Raw genomic sequence first — 18619 nt, forward strand, 5'->3', positions numbered from 1 at the left:
GAAGGTAATATATACAATACCCAATACTATCATCAAAACCATCAACATTTTTTCATCAACATCATAACATTTAGGGTCCATTATATAGGAAATAGAGCTCTATGCTGAATAACAACTTTTGTTATTTGATATTTAGCATTGTAGATGAGGTAAATATAATGAACCTGAAAATAAGTGAAAGATTGCTGAAACATAGGATGTTTCCTCTGGATGATTGAATCCCAGGTACATCTCATTTTCTCATCTTCTTTTTCCTAAAATTTGTGTCTCTGTCTGTCTGTGAGTATAGTTTGCATGTTTCTCACATTGGGAAACTTGTTATTTTTTTCATGTCTGCATCTTACATTAGGCTTTAAGAAAAATGCCCTTCATGACAGGCAAGACAAAATGCCTTCATTGAATAAATGCTTGTCAAGTAAATGAATGGATAAATAGGAACACTGTGATCATGGAACACATTAAATGATTAAGTACATGTGATATATAATAAGAATAATGTTATATTTTTATTATTGATAATAATTATTATCAAGTCCTTTCTGGTTACTCAAGGAGAGTGCTAAATGTCTAAACAAAGGTGATTATTTAACTTTGCATGGTGGGCTAGTTTCAAATGCATTTATTTGTCATATATTTATGTTAAGTTAATTAGGCAATAAAGTTCTTTAGTTTCTAGCGTTCCCACCTTATAATTTAATTCTTATTTTTAAATGTAACAAATCAGGTTTGTTTTACTGTTTTTAACGTTAATATCATTGTCTTAAAAACTGCTGTTCAGCAATGAATTGGCTAGCACCTGATGTCATAGATTAATATGTGCTTTATATCTAGAAACAATCGTGTTGTTTGAACAAACATACATGAAAGAATTTAAACTATGTTATAGATGAAGGCTCTCATTTGGTCTTATCTCACTGAATTTTTTATTAGATAAATTGCTCTATTCATTAGATACAATTCATTTTGTTAGATAACTTGCTATATTTATTAGATACAAATTAATTTCATTAGATAAGTTGCTAAGTTCATTAGATACAATTAATTTCATTCGATAATTTGCTATATTTGTTAGATACAATTGATTTCATTAGATAAATTGCCAGACCCAATGACAGACAGGGGTAGAGAATGGTACATCTTAGGAGGAATTTCTACATATCTTTCCAGACATGTATTTTTTAGTCTACACAATCGTGAACTTGAGTTTTTTTCTGTATTAATGTCTGTAAGTTTTCAGTTTTATAAAAAATAAAAATTATGCATAAATCTCTAACTAACTTCAAGTCATTAAATTTTACTTTCCATTTGTAACTCTTTCATGGTTGGAGTCTGAGTCAAATTTGATTATAGGGCCTTTAGATTTGAATCCTTCTCTAACTTTCCTCATTGTTATTCAGCAGATAAGTCAAAGGCCTGAGTTGATATAAATGGCTGGCAACAATGTCACTGAGGTGACTGTCTTCATCCTCTCTGGATTTGCAAATCACCCTGAATTACAAGTCAGTCTTTTCTTGATGTTTCTCTTCATTTATCTATTCACTGTTTTGGGAAACCTGAGACTGATCATGTTAATCAGAATGAATTCTGAGCTTCATACCCCTATGTACTTTTTCCTGAGCAATTTAGCATTCATTGACATATTTTACTCCTCTACTGTAACATCTAAGGCATTGGTGAATTTCCAATCCAATCAGAGATCCATCTCCTTTGTTGGCTGCTTTGTTCAAATGTACATTTTTGTTGGATTGGTGTGTAGTGAGTGTTTCCTTCTGGGATCGGTGGCCTACGATCTCTATGTAACAATCTGCAATCACTTATTGTATTCAGTAGTCGTGTCCCAAAAAGTGTGCAACTGGCTGGGAGTAATGCCATATGTGATAGGCTTCACAAACTCTCTGATATCCATCTGTGTGGTAAGCAGTTTGGTGTTCTGTGATTCCAGCATCAATCATTTTTTTTGTGACACCACAGCTCTTTTAGCACTGTCCTGTGTAGATACATTTGGCACAGAAATGGTGATCTTTGTCTTAGCTGGATTCACTCTTCTTAGCTCTCTCCTTATCATCACAGTCACTTATATCGCCATCATCTGAGCCATCCTGAGGATCCAATTGGCAGCAGGCAGGCAGAAGGCCTCCACCTGCACATCCCACCTCATGGGTGTAACTATCTTTTATGGGTCTCTGATTTTCACCTATGTGCAACCTGATAACACATCATCGCTGACCCAGGCACAGGTGGCATCTGTATTCTATACGATTGTCATTCCAATGCTGAATCCACTCATCTAGAGTCTGAGGAACAAAGATGTGAAAAGCGCTCTTCTGAGAGTCATACATAGAAAACTTTTTCCATGACAAATTTATGTATGTTACAATTAAAACAAATGTGGATGGCTGCAGGAATTCAATTATGCCAACAACTAGGAAAATAGTAGAGTAACCTTAAAAAGCATAACACAAACTAAATGATAACTTAGAGTCTTGCAGTTTGTGAATTGAATTATTATTTCATTTGTTTATATGGACCACTAACTCACTGTATTTGGAGGTCGATTCAGCATGTAAATTATTCAGACATAGACATGTACAAGGAAATAAGAGGCACCTGAATATGCGTATATAAGCATGCCATCACATCGAAACATGTTTAAAATTATTACATTAAGTACATGCAATTTTTGTCACTCTGTGCCCAGCTTATATCACATAACTGGATTGTTTGTATTAGACTGTTGCAAAAGTAATTGTGTTTTTTTGTCATTAAAAAAGAAAACAGCAAAAACCTCAATTACTTTGCACCAACATAATAACTCAATGGATAAATGCTTGAGAACAAGGATAACCCATTCTCCATTATGTGCTTATTTCACATTGCATGCCTGTTTCAAAATATCTCATGTAATGAATAAATATAGACATCTACCATGTATCTACAAACATTAAAAATAAAAAAACCTTAAAAAGTAAAAAAAATTATTAAATTGACAATATAATCTGACATTGTTTTCTCAGCTACTAGCAAATTGAGAATAAGAAATTGGAAGATTAAGAGATAAGAACAGTTAAATTCTACAAAAAATATAAAATGCTGATCACCCAAAAGCAAAGAGTGCAGAACTAAAGAAACAAACAAAAATAAAAAAGCAATATTAGTCACAGGGAAAAATAAAAGATTGAAGTAATTTAAGTGCAAACACTAATGGAACAAGAGACACCAGACAGTATAGAGAAATCTCTTGGTAATATGGAGTCATTTGCCCCTAACGGTTAAGTTCTTGATCATGTATGTATGAACACGATTTTTGTTTACATAGAAAAGTGATCAGTTTATGGCATTTTTTCTAATAAAAACAGCAGAGTTTAATTTCTCATAGAATGTCTCACTAGCTGAGGCATAATCCCTAGATCATTTTGGATTTACACAGATTCTTGCATCACCAAATCAAACAAAAAGACATTGTTAAATCTACAGTATTAAAGGAACAAAATGTGTGTGTATGTGTTCGTGTGTGTGGGGTGGAGAGATGGTGCTTTTCTTGAAAAGAGACTTAAACCTGATTTAACGAACTCTCCAAGGTGTTGTTAGAAGGTAACCATTGAAAAAGTTTTATCAGTACTGCCTTTCGTGTCTATGAATGAATGAATAATTATCAGAGTTGGGCTATCATATTTAAAATGTATGTTGAAAGGAATGGAAGATTAATTTGATGAGGCTCTTTTAAAAGAAAATGTATGTGCTTTTAATATTACTCTCCACCAAGATTGTAAGCTCTTTGAGAGAAAAGTTTTCCTATTCATATTTGTGCACTTCATAACAACTAGCAAATGTATCAATATGAAGTATATAAGTAAATATTTTCTTTTGTTTTCGTTTGTATGTGGAAGCACAGTGATGAATTCATTAGGGCCACAGCGTCTGTCTTACTCATATTTGTGTATTTCTTTGGTGCAGTTTTGTACATAATCTTATTCAAATGTCAGTTTAGTTAGAAATTCTATTTTTAGAATTCTTTCTCAAACATTTCTCATTCATATATTAAATATGGCATAGTGATTTACAGATATATTTCTTCCCAAATGACTTTTTTTTCAGAATGGCTAGAATATGGAACTAAGTGTATACAAAGCTGTATACCATATATATGAATTTAAATAATAGAAGACAACTGATTAGGAATTCTCATCTCTCCATATGTCACAAACGTAATTCTGTAAAGAGAATATCAGTCTTCAGTCTTGGGAGTGGCTGAGGATAGCTCATGTGAATGAACCTGGGTGGGCACATGGTTAGGGCTCAGAAAATGATATTGCAAAGAATGATGCTTTGACATACTGATCACTTTGAAATAAGAAATTGCAAGACCTTAGAAGTTGCCTTGGAGCCAAAGACTTGTTAACCTTCTCTGTTTCCCTCCCACCAAGCACAGGGAGGGACATGCTCTGGAATTTTCTTACCTGAATGAGGAAACATCTTCTGAAAAGTAATTGTCTTAAACGCCTTCTCTAGTATCTCATTAATTAACTAGGAAAGATTAACCACTGAAGAAGAGAAGAGACTAAAAGTTGTCACCATACCCACACATAGTTTTCATCTATTCTTCTGAAGGGATCTCCAAGAGATTATGTAAGAGATTTTATCAGCATAATAGACTACGTTTGTTCACAACAATGTTCTGTCCCTTCCCTTAAATTGCTGGTTCCATTCAGTTTCCTACTAGAATCGTTTATAAACAGTCTATGCTTTGGGTTCGTTCATTTCTCCCCTGTGAAAAGGGTATTTATGCCTCAATCATATCCATTGAGTTATTATGTTGGTGCAAAGTAATTGCTGTTCTTGCTGTTTTTTTTTAATGACAAAAAAACACAATTACTTTTGCAACAGTCTAATACAAACAATCCAGTTATGTGATATAAGCTGGGCACAGAATGACAAAACTTGCATGTTCTTAATGTAATAATTTTAAACATGTTTCGATGTGATGGCATGCTTATATATGCATGTTCAGGTGCCTCTTATTTCCTTGTACATGACTATGTCTGAATAATTTATATGCTGAATTGACCTCCAAATACAGTGAGTTAGTGGTCCATATAAACAAATGAAATAATAATTCAATTCACAAACTGCAAGACTCTAAGTTATCATTTAGTTTGTGTTATGCTTTTTGAGGTTACTCTACTATTTTCCTAGTTGTTGGCATAATTGAATTCCTGCAGCCATCCACATTTGTTTTAATTGTAACATACATAAATTTGTCATGGAAAAAGTTTTCTATGTATGACTCTCAGAAGAGCGCTTTTCACATCTTTGTTCCTCAGACTCTAGATGAGTGGATTCAGCACTGGAATGACAATCGTATAGAATATAGATGCCACCTGTGCCTGGGTCATCTAAGACTTCTCTGAATCTCATATTATGAGTGACTATTGTGCTTATGCAGATTAGTAGATGTGCATGCCTTTTCTCCTGTTTGTCTATTGTCAGTTCATTTCAGCCAACTTGAAACTTCAGAGGGAAATGGAAATTCACTTTACCACTACACATTCATACATTCTAAATAAAATGTTCATTTTCATAAGTGTATAAAACATGATGACTTTTACACTTTATTACGTTTACTCTGATTCTACTGTATGCATTTTTACTTTTAATTGTACTGAATGTATATTTTCGATAGATAATTTCAAATATTCTTATTTACTTGCTATTAATAAAATTATGTATCAAATTTATCTTTGAAAGTTACTAACATTTTTATTGCTAATCTGTTTCTAGGAGCAAAATAATACCCCACTTTTTTTGCTCATCTAAACACATAACAATATATTTTATTTACCCCAAATTGTGCCTAAATGTCCATATATACTCTTCCCAATATGCTTCTCGCAATTTCTCCTGGTATATTAATATCTCCCATCATTCTCTCTTCTAGTTGCTCTGTGTGCACCTTCCCTCTAGATCCTGTAATGCCAGGCTTTCCAGGATAAGCTTTGCCTTTTCTCCAGTCATTCCTTGTGCCTCACTCTTCCAGCGCTCTTGATCTTTCCCACATCAGAAGATTAATTGTAGTCTTTGAAACTAAGTCCCTGGCAGTATCCTACTCTGTGCAATAGTCCAGATATCCCTTTCCTTTGTGAATATGCTGAACAAAAACACTCAATTTAAAATATGTGTGATGTATAAGGCTTCAGAATAAAGACACATGGTTTTGGTTCTGTCTGTTTAATCAGTGGTGCCCTTGTAATATTCCTGTCCACAATTTGTATTCCTTGAGTTTGTGTTCTATTTCACTAACTTTAAGATAAATTTTTGTATCAAAAGTTTTTAAAAATTGTTCTTAAAACTTGTTTCATTTCAAGAAGTATTTCAAAAAATTATGAAGAAACAAATTAGTCAATGAAAATAAACTAAATTCAATAAAATTGATTTTTGATATCATAAAGATTCTGACTCACTCTCATAGGTATATATTAAGATTAAAGGTCCATTTAAAATGAATTCAAAGTTATTGTCTGTTACTTGGAATAACTAGTGTAGAATGGCTAGGAATTTGCAGAGATATTTGCCTTTTAAAATAGGGGAAGAGAAGGATAGGTAGAAAACCTGTCTAAAATTAATAGCTAAAGACAACAGATACAAAAGAAAAATATAGTTTAGGAAATAATGCACAGAAATATTAGCATTATGAAATATAAATATATTAGAGAACTATATAACTTTTATATTTATTCATGGTAATGAATGCCTATAAAAAGCCAAAGATTGTTCAGAACTCAGTATATTATTTTGCTTACACAATTTTTACTAAAATAAAGTGATATAAAGCATTAGGACAAAGTAACTAATTTTATAGAACATTGCTTTTACTCTTCCACTTGCCTGAAATTCACATTCTCTGGGTATTTTTATGGCTCTCTGTTTCACTTATTTCAATATGGCCTTATCATTGCAGCCTTTTCTGAAAATTATTTTTTAAGAAAGCAAGCTCAAAAGTCTCCATGCACTATCTCCACTTCTTCTTCACAGCACTCTTCCCACATAGTCCTGCTTGTCATTCTTTCAACTACCTGGTCCATCCTCTTCACAGGTCCTTCACCCTAATGATCCATCCATGTGGAACACATTCCCACCCCATACCTACATGACTAACTCTTCCCTCCTTCAAGTCTTTGCTCAACTGTCCCCTTTTCACTGAGACATACCTTGTCCTCCATTTTGGTTGCTTCCTCATGCCCCTGTTTCTGAACAGCCCTCCCATCTTTTATGCTGTTTTACATTTCCTTTATTTCATTTATAGTACATTTTATCTTCTAATACATTGTTATCACTGATCTTTGTATTTATTTCTGTTTCCCCCTGCTGAGAATTTATAATCTACAAATACTCTAATAGAAAAGACCTGACTTTCATATCGACATTTGAATCTTTCTTTCCCAGAATCTATGAGTAATTTATAGCAGTTGATTAAAAGTAATTTATAAATTTAGAAAGCTTAAAGCAGTCATAACCACAATGGAATGCAGTAAAAATTATATATTGGCTGGATGCAGGGGCTCACACCTGTAATCCCAGCACTCTGGAAGGCTGAGGCAGGAAGATCAGTTGAAGTCAGGAGTTCAAGACCAGCTTGGCTAACATGGTGAAACCCCATCTCTACTAAAAATAGAGAGATACACCTAATGTAAATGACGAGTTACTGGGTGCAGCACACCAACATGTCACATGAATACATATGTAACAAACCTACATGTTGTGCCCATGTACCCTAGAACTTAAAGTATAATAAAAAAATAAATAATAAAATAAATAAATAAGTAAAATTTACATGAAATTGACTTTATTGTCATGACTCAAGATTCACTTTAATATTGTACTTTGATTCACATTGTATATTGTTTCAGATTCTTCCTTTGCTTCCTCATCTTGGACAAATAATTCTCAGTAGAATATTTCAGTTCTGTTTTCATATTTGAATTTTTAACTCATATTTAAGAAAAAATTTGACCTGATTATATATGGAGGAAGTAAGTTTTAGGCTACTAAATTAATTATAAAATGTTTATTAGTCTCAGGGCTGATTTTGTCTTTCTGCTCTCACTTTTGTTTCATAAAATTTTTAAAACTGGATCCCTTCCTTACACCTTATAGAAAAATTAATTCAAGATGGATTAAAGACTTACATGTTAGACCTAAAACCACAAAAACCCTCGAAGAAAACCTAGACACTACTATTCAGGACATAGGCATGGGCAAGGACTTCATGTCTAAAACACCAAAAGCAATGGCAACAAAAGCCAAAATTGACACATGGGATCTAATTAAACTAAAGAGCTTCTGCACAGCAAAAGAAACTACCATTAGAGTGAACAGGCAACCTACACAATGGGAGAAAATTTTTGCAACCTACTAATCTGACAAAGGGCTAATATCCAGAATCTACAATGAACTCAAACAAATTTACAAGAAAAAAACAAACAACCCCATCAAAAACTGGGCGAAGGATATGAACAGACACTTCTCAAAAGAAGACATTTATGCAGACAAAAAACACATGCAAAAATGCTCATCATCACTGGCTGTCAGAGAAATGCAAATCAAAACCACAGTGAGATACCATCTCACACCAGTGAGAATGGCCATCATTAAAAAGTCAGGAAACAACAGGTGCTGGAGAGGATGTGGAGAAATAGGAACACTTTTACACTGTTGGTGGGACTGTAAACTAGTTCAACCATTATGGAAGTCAGTGTGGCAATTCCTCAGGGATCTCGAACTAGAAATACCATTTGACCCAGCCATCCCATTACTGGGTATATATCCAAAGGACTATAAATCATGCTGCTATAAAGACACATGCCCACGTATGTTTATTGCGGCACTATTCGCAATAGCAAAGACTTGGAACCAACCCAAATGTCCAACAATGATAGATTGGATTAAGAAAATGTGTCCAATATACACCATGGAATACTATGCAGCCATAAAAAATGATGAGTTCATGTCCTTTGTAGGGACATGGATGAAACTGGAAATCATAATTCTCAGTAAACTATCACAAGGACAAAAAAACCAAACACCGCATGTTCTCACTCATAGGTGGGAATTGAACAATGAGAACACATGGACACAGGAAGGGGAACATCACACTCCGGGGACTGTTGTGGGGTGGGGGGAGGGGTGAGGGACAGCATTAAGAGATACACTTAATGCTAAACGAGGAATTAATGGGTGCAGCACACCAACATGGCACATGTATACATATGTAACAAACCTGCACATTGTGCACATGTACCCTAAAACTAAAGTACAATAATAATAAAATAAAAATTTAAAAAAGTGCATGAAAACAGCAAAACATATTGTACAAATATTGAATGTAGATGAATTAGGTGACACCACCACACCACAATGAATAACCTGTACTATTTTTTGGTAATGCTTCAAAATGTCTATTTATCAGAAGGTGAACGCATAGTTAGCTTAGTAAGTTATGGGACACTAACCAATACATGAACCGTAGAATTCTGTTGTTGATAAAAGGTTAATATAATATAGCTCATGGCATAGCATAAAATTTTGGTTGTTAATTGAGCAAAAGACAGTGAATATATGGTACAATAATTGTTATGCAATCTTTCAGTACGTGTACAAATAAGCATTCAATGAACAAAGGAAAATAATTAGGAAAAATTATAATGTTAACAAAATGTTAATGACAGTTTTGAATTCTTTTCATTCACTATTTTGAATTTTGTTATCTTCTGATTCTTTTCTAATTAATGTTTTACTTCTATGATAGTATCATACTATTAAAATTTACTTTTTAATTTATTTTTCAATAGTTATTAAAAATTAATCAAAATAATTTATTATTTATAATTATGATTTTTAATTATTTTTAATAATTGTGCGATTAAATTTTCACAATTAAATACTTAAAAATTTAATTGCGAAAAATGTATTATTCTATCTTTGATGATATCAGTCATAGAGTAACTATTTTTTTCCGGAAATGCCTTCTCCACTACCCCTGTAAAATATTGAGAACATCACAAGAAAAGACCAATTCATAATTTCCTTCATTTGTGTGGCTTCTAAGGTAAAAAGGAAAATCTTTGCACAAAGCCTAACATGGCTGCAATTAGTCCTTGAACTTTTGTCCTTGGAAACATGCCAAACAATCTGCCTTGGCAAATGATCCCCAGAGCCTACCAAAAGGTGCGTTATCATCAGCCTCCAGTATATGAGGTCCTCTGGAATTATCCGAGTGAGAGGGAAATAATAATCTAGTTATGGTCACAGTGGCTGCCGGTCTTCTTTAACACATAACGTCTTGGTAACGTTTCCATTAGACCAGAACCTAAACAAAATTTCTAGATTGATTTATTTGAACTCAGAATAAAACATAATGAATGCACCAAAATGTAAAAACAACTTATCTCAAGGAAAATAAATATTATAAAAAATTTTATCTCCTTAGTTTGCATATTTTATTTATAACAAAAATTTGAGGTTGACAAATTTCCAGACAGATAGTATAAGAAGAAACCTTTTTGATCAATGTTGACTCACACACAGTAAGTGTTATACTCAAATTTGGAAGATATTGTTTCAGATTTTATTTCAGATGAAATAAAATGGGGACTTTATCAGAAAAATATACTAATACATACACATATCATTTAGTCTTTACCCTAAGTAATATCAAGGTTTGTGAAACAAATGTAGAGTTGACAGAATCAGAGTCTATAAGCAAAGTATATATTTTGAAAATATAATTTTTGGAAGAAATTAGATTTTGATTAGTTAAGTCAGGAAAACATCACATCTTTTATAAATTAATACTTATATATTGTCTATAATTTTAATGTAGCTGACTAAAATCTGCAAGGGTGGAATTTATTGAAAATTATTATTAAATAATATTGGAAACAAAAGGGCAGTAAATGATACAATAAAACTGTTTCCCCTCATTTTTTATTACATATCTAGCTCTTTTCTCAAGTTTTCTGAAATTATTTATAAACAAGAGTATAGTATTATAAGCCATCTCTCTGAAGTTAATATATCTTGGTAGAATCAGTGTCAACAATGAATAGATCTGACTTTGAATAAGTTACTCCAATCTTCCATACTCTTTTTTTCCTCACCTAAACTATGCGGATAATAGTAGTATCTAAGGTATAATGTTTTCAGGTGGATTCAATGTGTTAATAAAGGAAGCCATTGAAAACAATGTCAGGTTCATTCTAATTATGCAATATGCTACATGCTACACTTTATTATAACATATGCAAATGTTAATTTGTACTTATATCTATATTGGCAATAAAATTAGTTTCTTTAGTCATATTCTATAAATTTATTAGCAACTTATAGAAGGTTAAGCTAATTTTTAAATGATAGGCCATTCATATAAACAGGAAGCTTTTTTTTTTTTTTTGAGTCTGAGTCTGGCACAGTCGCCGGGGCTGGAATGCAATGGTGCAATCCCGGCTCACTGCAACCTCTGCCTCCCACGTTCAAGCGATTCTTGCCTCAGCTTCTCCAGTAGCTGGGATTACAGGTGCCCCTGCTATGTATCAGCTTTGATTTCTCAGCAGTTTAGAGCAGGTGAACATGATGGGTAGAAGGAATAACACAAATGTGGCTGACTTCATCCTTACAAGACTGTCAGATTCTGAAGAGGTCCAGATGGCCCTCTTTATGCTATTTCTCCTGATATACCTAATTACTATGCTGGGGAATTTGGGGATGATATTGATAATCCACCTGGACCTCCAGCTTCACACTCCCATGTATTTTTTCCCTACTCACCTGTCATTTATTGACCTCAGTTACTCAACTGTCATCACACCTAAAACCTTAGCGAACTTATTGACTTCCAACTATATTTCCTTCACAGGCTGCTTTGTCCAGATGTTCTTTTTTGTCTTCTTGGGTACTGCTGAATGTTATCTTCTCTCCTCAATGGCCTATGATCGCTATGTAGCTATCTGCAGTCCTCTACACTACACAGTTATTATGTCCAAAAGGCTCTGCCGCACTCTTGTCACTGGACCTTAAGTGATTGGCTTTATAGACTCCTTTGTCAACGTGGTTTCCATGAGCAGATTGCATTTCTGTGAGTCAAATGTAATTCATCACTTTTTTTGTGACACGTCCCCAATTTTAGCTCTGTCCTGCACTGACACATACAACACCGAAATCCTGATATTCATTATCGTTGATTCCACCCTGATGGTGTCCCTTTTCACAATATCTGCATCCTATGTGTTCATTCTCTTTACTATCCTGAAAATTAATTCCACTTCAGGAAAGCAGAAAGCTTTCTCTACTTGCACCTCTCATCTCTTGGGAGTCACCATCTTTTATGGCACTCTGATTTTTACTTATTTAAAACCAAGAAAGTCTTATTCCTTGGGAAGAGATCAAGTGGCTTCTGTGTTTTATACTATTGTGATTCCCATGCTGAATCCACTCATTTATAGTCTTAGAAACAAAGAAGTGAAAAATGCTCTCATTAGAGTCGTGCAGAGAAGACAGGAATCCAGGTAGTGAAAACAGCAGAGATGGAACATTTAATCTCATCTTTTCTTTCATTCCTGTTGGGTATTTTCTTAGTCTCTCTACAAAAACAACTAAATCCTTTAATTTGTTTGCATTTCTGTTGTGCTACCCTTTGCATAACTAAACATGATTTTAAACTTTACAAGGCATATGTTTTTAGAAATCCAAATGGTAATTAGAAATCATAATATGTGTGTCATGTTTTCAGTCTACATATATGTGTTTGAAGCAACTGATGTGGAAAATAAGAAAATATGGTTGTCATTTAAAATTATATTATTCAAATTCTTATGTATACTTCAATTGTAGATAAATTTATTATAGAAAGAATTATTTGAGACACAGTGATAATAGTTTTAGATGTTATTCCATTTATTATATGGGGAAGAATTATAGCAGAGTGTGTAGGAGTACTTATTTTGGAATAAAATTTTCCAAGAGTTAGATTCTAAATATGCTACATTTTTAGCTGTATAGCCAGTAATATGTTACCTAAAGGTTAAGCCTCCTTTCCCTAAGTGCACAAGATAAATAATAACTCCAAATCTAATCAGAGGGTATTTGTAGAGTATTTGAAGCAATAATAATTAATGCTTCCCATTATCATTAGAAAACCTACATTGCTGCACAATGACTTTTTTCAAGAATGTAAACTTGTGTTTAACAAATTACTTTTGGTTAATTTAATTGACAGAACTAAAAAGAAAAAAAATCAGCAGCTCACAATTTTGGATTTCAGAAGTACAATATTTCAGTAGAATTAAGTTATAGAAAAAATAGCCCATATTAAGACAATGTTGGAGAAAATTTGAAAAATATTACAAAATATTGAAGAAAATAGAAATCCTCTACAAATACTGAGTTTTGGCTGCTCTTCCTGTGGGGGTAGCCATTATTTTTTTATTTACTTACTTCTCTAACAAACCCGTTTTCAGTTTAAGAAAAACAAATATTGAGTTTTGTGCATGTTCTTCTAGATCAATATGTACATGCATATCACACATATAAACAAAATTTCTATCACTTTCCATGTACTGATTTTCAGCTTTCTGTATCCATTTGCAAGTTTAATGTTGTCATCGACAACTCTAATATAAATTTTTTCTTGGTACATTGACAAAATCAATACTCATTTAACAATGTTTTGGACTTGAAATATAAACTCACCGACTTACAAATCTGCATGCAGTGATATCTCTTTTGCGTGGAAAACTTTGAAAACTGGATTTCTGAAATGTGTCAAATGTGTCAAATTTCTTCTTTGTTAAAATCCTGTGTGTTTTTAAAAATCATTGCCTTTCTCCTGATTTCTACAGGTTTGTTACAGTTTTAAAAATAACTCCTTGACTTAAATGCTTTATTCGTTGATTTCACATTTCTTAATACAGGAAAGTTGTAAAGCAAAGAATTGACAATGAATTCAGATGTTGTAACAGCCCACAAATTTAGTCAGGCAGAGTGCTAAGATGTCTTTTATTTTTAAATTTTTCTCTTACATATTCTGGAATCACACTTTTGTTCTTCTCTGCTATTTAATGGATATTTTAGAAGCTAGTTTTTATTTTCCAAGTATTTGTCTTCTCTCTTTAAACTTTTGTAACAGTTACTAGATAGATTGTTTTCATTCAAGCAATACTTTTCTAATTTCTGAAATTTGTTTTCTTGGAACAATTATATTTGATTTCTTCTAAGTGCATTTTGAATGCACAATAATCATGGGAGATTTTAACACCCCACTGTCAACACTAGACAGATCAACGAGAGAGAAAGTTAACAAGGATATCCAGGAATTGAACTCAGCTCTACACAAAGTGGACCTAATAGACATCTACAGAACTCTCCACCCCAAATCAACAGAATATACATTTTTTTCAGCACCACACCACACCTATTCCAAAATTGACCACATAGTTGGAAGTAAAGCTCTCCTCAGCAAATGTAAAAGAACAGAAATTATAACAAACTGTCTCTCAGACCACAGTGCAATCAAACTAGAACTCAGGATTAAGAAACTCACTCAAAACCGCTCAACTACATGGAAACTGAACAACCTGCTCCTGAATGACTATTGGGTACATAATGAAATGAAGGCAGAAATAAAGATGTTCTTTGAAACCAACGAGAACAAAGACACAACATACCAGAATCTCTGGGACACGTTCAAAGCAGTGTGTAGAGGGAAATTTACAGCACTAAATGCCCACAAGAGAAAGCAGGAAAGATCCAAAATTGACAACCTAACATCACAATTAAAAGAACTAGAAAAGCAAGAGCAAACACATTCAAAAGCTAGCAGAAGGCTAGAAATAACTAAAATCAGAGCAGAACTGAAGGAAATAGAGACACAAAAAACCCTTCAAAAAATTAATAAATCCAGGAGCTGGTTTTTTGAAAAGATCAACAAAATTGATAGACCGCTAGCAAGACTAATAAAGAAGAAAAGAGAGAAGAATCAAATAGATGCAATAAAAAATGAAAAAGGGGATATCACCACTGATCCCACAGAAATACAATCTACCATCAGAGAATACTACAAACACCTCTATGCAAATAAACTAGAAAATCTAGAAGAAATGGATAAATTCCTCGACAAATACACCCTCCCAAGACTAAATCAGGAAGAAGTTGAATCTCTGAATAGACCAATAACAGGTTCTGAAATTGTGGCAATAATCAATAGCTTACCAACCAAAAAGAGTCCAGGACCTGATGGATTCACAGCCGAATTCTACCAGAGGTACAAGGAGGAACTGGTACCATTCCTTCTGAAACTATTCCAATGGATAGAAAAAGAGGGAATCCTCCCTAACACATTTTATGAAGCCAGCATCGTCCTGATACCAAAGCCTGGCAGAGACATAACCAAAAAAGAGAATTTCAGACTAATATCCTTGATGAACATTGATGCAAAAATCCTCAATAAAATACTGGCAAACCGAATCCAGCAGCACATCAAAAAGCTTATCCACCATGATCAAGTGGGCTTCATCCCTGGGATGCAAGGCTGGTTCAACATATGCAAATCAATAAATGTAATCCAGCATATAAACAGAACCAAAGACAAAAAGCACATGATTATCTCAATAGATGCAGAAAAGGCCTTTGACAAAATTCAACAACCCTTCATGCTAAAAACTCTCAATAAATTAGGTATGGATGGGACATATCTCAAAATAATAAGAGCTATCTACGACAAACCCACAGCCAATATCATACTGAATGGGCAAAAACTGGAAGCATTCCCTCTGAAAACTGGCACAAGAGAGGGATGCCCTCTCTCACCGCTCCTATTCAACATAGTGCTGGAAGTTCTGGCCAGGGCAATCAGGCAGGAGAAGGAAATAAAGGGTATGCAATTAGGAAAAGAGGAAGTCAAATTGTCCCTGTTTGCAGATGACATGATTGTATATCTAGAAAACCCCACTGTCTCAGCCCAAAATCTCCTTAAGCTGATTAGCAACTTCAGCAAAGTCTCAGGATACAAAATCAATGTACAAAAATCACAAGCATTCTTGTACACCAATCACAGACAAACAGAGAGCCAAATCATGAGTGAACTCCCATTCACAATTGCTTCAAAGAGAATAAAATACCTAGGAATCCAACTTACAAGGGATGTAAAGGATCTCTTCAAGGAGAACTACAAACCACTGCTCAATGAAATAAAAGAGGATACAAACAAATGGAAGAACATTCCATGCTCATGGGTAGGAAGAATCAATATCGTGAAAATGGCCATACTCCCCAAGGTAATTTATAGATTCAATGCCATCCCCATCAAGCTACCAATGACTTTCTTCACAGAATTGGAAAAAACTACTTTCAAGTTCATATGGAACCAAAAAAGAGCCCGCATCGCCAAGTCAATCCTAAGCCAAAAGAACAAAGCTGGAGGCATCACGCTACCTGACTTCAAACTATACTACAAGGCTACAGTAACCAAAACAGCATGGTACTGGTACCACAACAGAGACATAGATCAATGGAACAGAACAGAGCCCTCAGAAACGATGCCGCATATCTACAACTATCTGATCTTTGACAAACCTGAAAAAAACAAGAAATGGGGAAAGGACTCCCTATTTAATAAATGGTGCTGGGAAAACTGGCTAGCCATATGTAGAAAGCTGAAACTGGATCCCTTCCTTACACCTTATACAAAAATTAATTCAAGATGGATTAAAGACTTACATGTTAGACCTAAAACCATTAAAATCCTACAAGAAAACCTAGGCAATACCATTCAGGACATAGGCGTGGGCAAGGATTTCATGTCTAAAACACCAAAAGCAATGGCAACAAAAGCCAAAATTGACAAATGGGATCTAATTAAACTAAAGAGCTTCTGCACAGCAAAAGAAACTACCATCAGAGTGAACAGGCAACCTACACAATGGGAGAAAATTTTTGCAACCTACTTATCTGACAAAGGGCTAATATCCAGAATCTACAATGAACTCAAACAAATTTACAAGAAAATAACAAACAACCCCATCAAAAAGTGGGCAAAGGACATGAACAGACACTTCTCAAAAGAAGACATGTATGCAGCCAAGAAACACATGAAGAAATGTTCATCATCACTGGCCATCAGAGAAATGCAAATCAAAACCACAGTGAGATACCATCTCACACCAGTTAGAATGGCCATCATTAAAAAAGCAGGAAACAACAGGTGCTGGAGAGGATGTGGAGAAATAGGAACACTTTTACACTGTTGGTGGGACTGTCAACTAGTTCAACCATTGTGGAAGTCAGTGTGGCGATTCCTCAGGGATCTAGAACTGGAAATACCATTTGACCCAGCCATCCCATTACTGGGTATATACCCAAAGGACTATAAATCATGCTGCTATAAAGACACATGCACACGTATGTTTATTGCGGCACTATTCACAATAGCAAAGAGTTGGAACCAACCCAAATGTCCAACAACGGTAGACTGGATTAAGAAAATGTGGCACATATACACCATGGAATACTATGCAGCCATAAAAAAGGATGAGTTCATATCCTTTGTAGGGACATGGATGAAACTGGAAAACATCATTCTCAGTAAACTATGGCAAGGACAAAAAACCAAACACCGCATGTTCTCACTCACAGGTGGGAATTGAACAATGGGAACTCATGGACACAGGAAGGGGAACATCACACTCCGGGGACTGTTGTGGGGTGGGGGGAGGGGGGAGGGACAGCATTAGGAGATATACCTAATTCTAAATGACGAGTTAATGGGTGCAGGAAATCAACATGGCACATGGATACATATGTAACAAATCTGCACATTGTGCACATGTACCCTAAAACCTAAAGTATAATAAAAAAAAATTAAAAAAAAATGGACTGTAACCTCTATTTTAAGAGTTACTATTTTAATTAAATTTCACTAATTCAAACTCTCAACTAATTTTTTCACTTCGTTTAAATACATAGCATTTCCTCTACTTTTTAAATTTATTTCAAAATTTTGCTTATCAAATATTAATGCCATATGAAATTATTATGATTTAGTTTTTCCTTTGATATCCGTGTTGTCCAGAATATATATTTATAGGTCCCCCTATCTGTTTTCTTTTGCAATTAGAAATAAGTATTTAATCAACATTTATTACTCAATAATATGTCTTTGACTCATTCTCATCTTATAAATGCATAATATAATTTTATGTATTTACAGGCTCTTTCTACTTTTCTAGTCATTTTTATAAGCTATGGTTTTATCTTGCTTTCATCTATGTCTACTTCTATGATTTGGAAAATGTATCCTATCAATTTGGATTGCAAAGATGGTCAACAGAATCTATCACTTTGTAGACAACACTTATGCTGAGACGTTGCTTAAATTCTAATTTAATGAAGACTACCTTATCATCTTTATAATATAGGCTAAAACATATTTACATAATATTATTAAAAAGCATACAATAATCTATGTGCAATATGAAAGATTTAGATCATTCAAATTTGACCTATAATTTCCCTATTAGTGTATAGTATATTTTATATCAGATATTATCTAAAGTAATTTAAGACATTGTCCTCT

General features: G+C 33.9%; 1 protein-coding gene and 1 pseudogene across 1 annotated transcript; both read left to right on the top strand.

The window, feature by feature from the left end:
* Positions 1-1427: 1427 nt before the first annotated feature.
* Positions 1428-2357, top strand: LOC100600989 (olfactory receptor 8I2). Its single transcript, XM_012509272.2, is given in 1 exon segment — positions 1428-2357. A coding segment is annotated over 1 exon segment (930 nt).
* A 9265-nt stretch (positions 2358-11622) lies between these two features.
* On the top strand, positions 11623-12561 carry LOC100598171 (annotated as a pseudogene).
* Positions 12562-18619: the final 6058 nt, after the last annotated feature.

Source organism: Nomascus leucogenys, chromosome 4, assembly GCF_006542625.1.
Source record: "Nomascus leucogenys isolate Asia chromosome 4, Asia_NLE_v1, whole genome shotgun sequence".
NCBI classification, from domain to species: Eukaryota; Metazoa; Chordata; class Mammalia; order Primates; family Hylobatidae; genus Nomascus; species Nomascus leucogenys.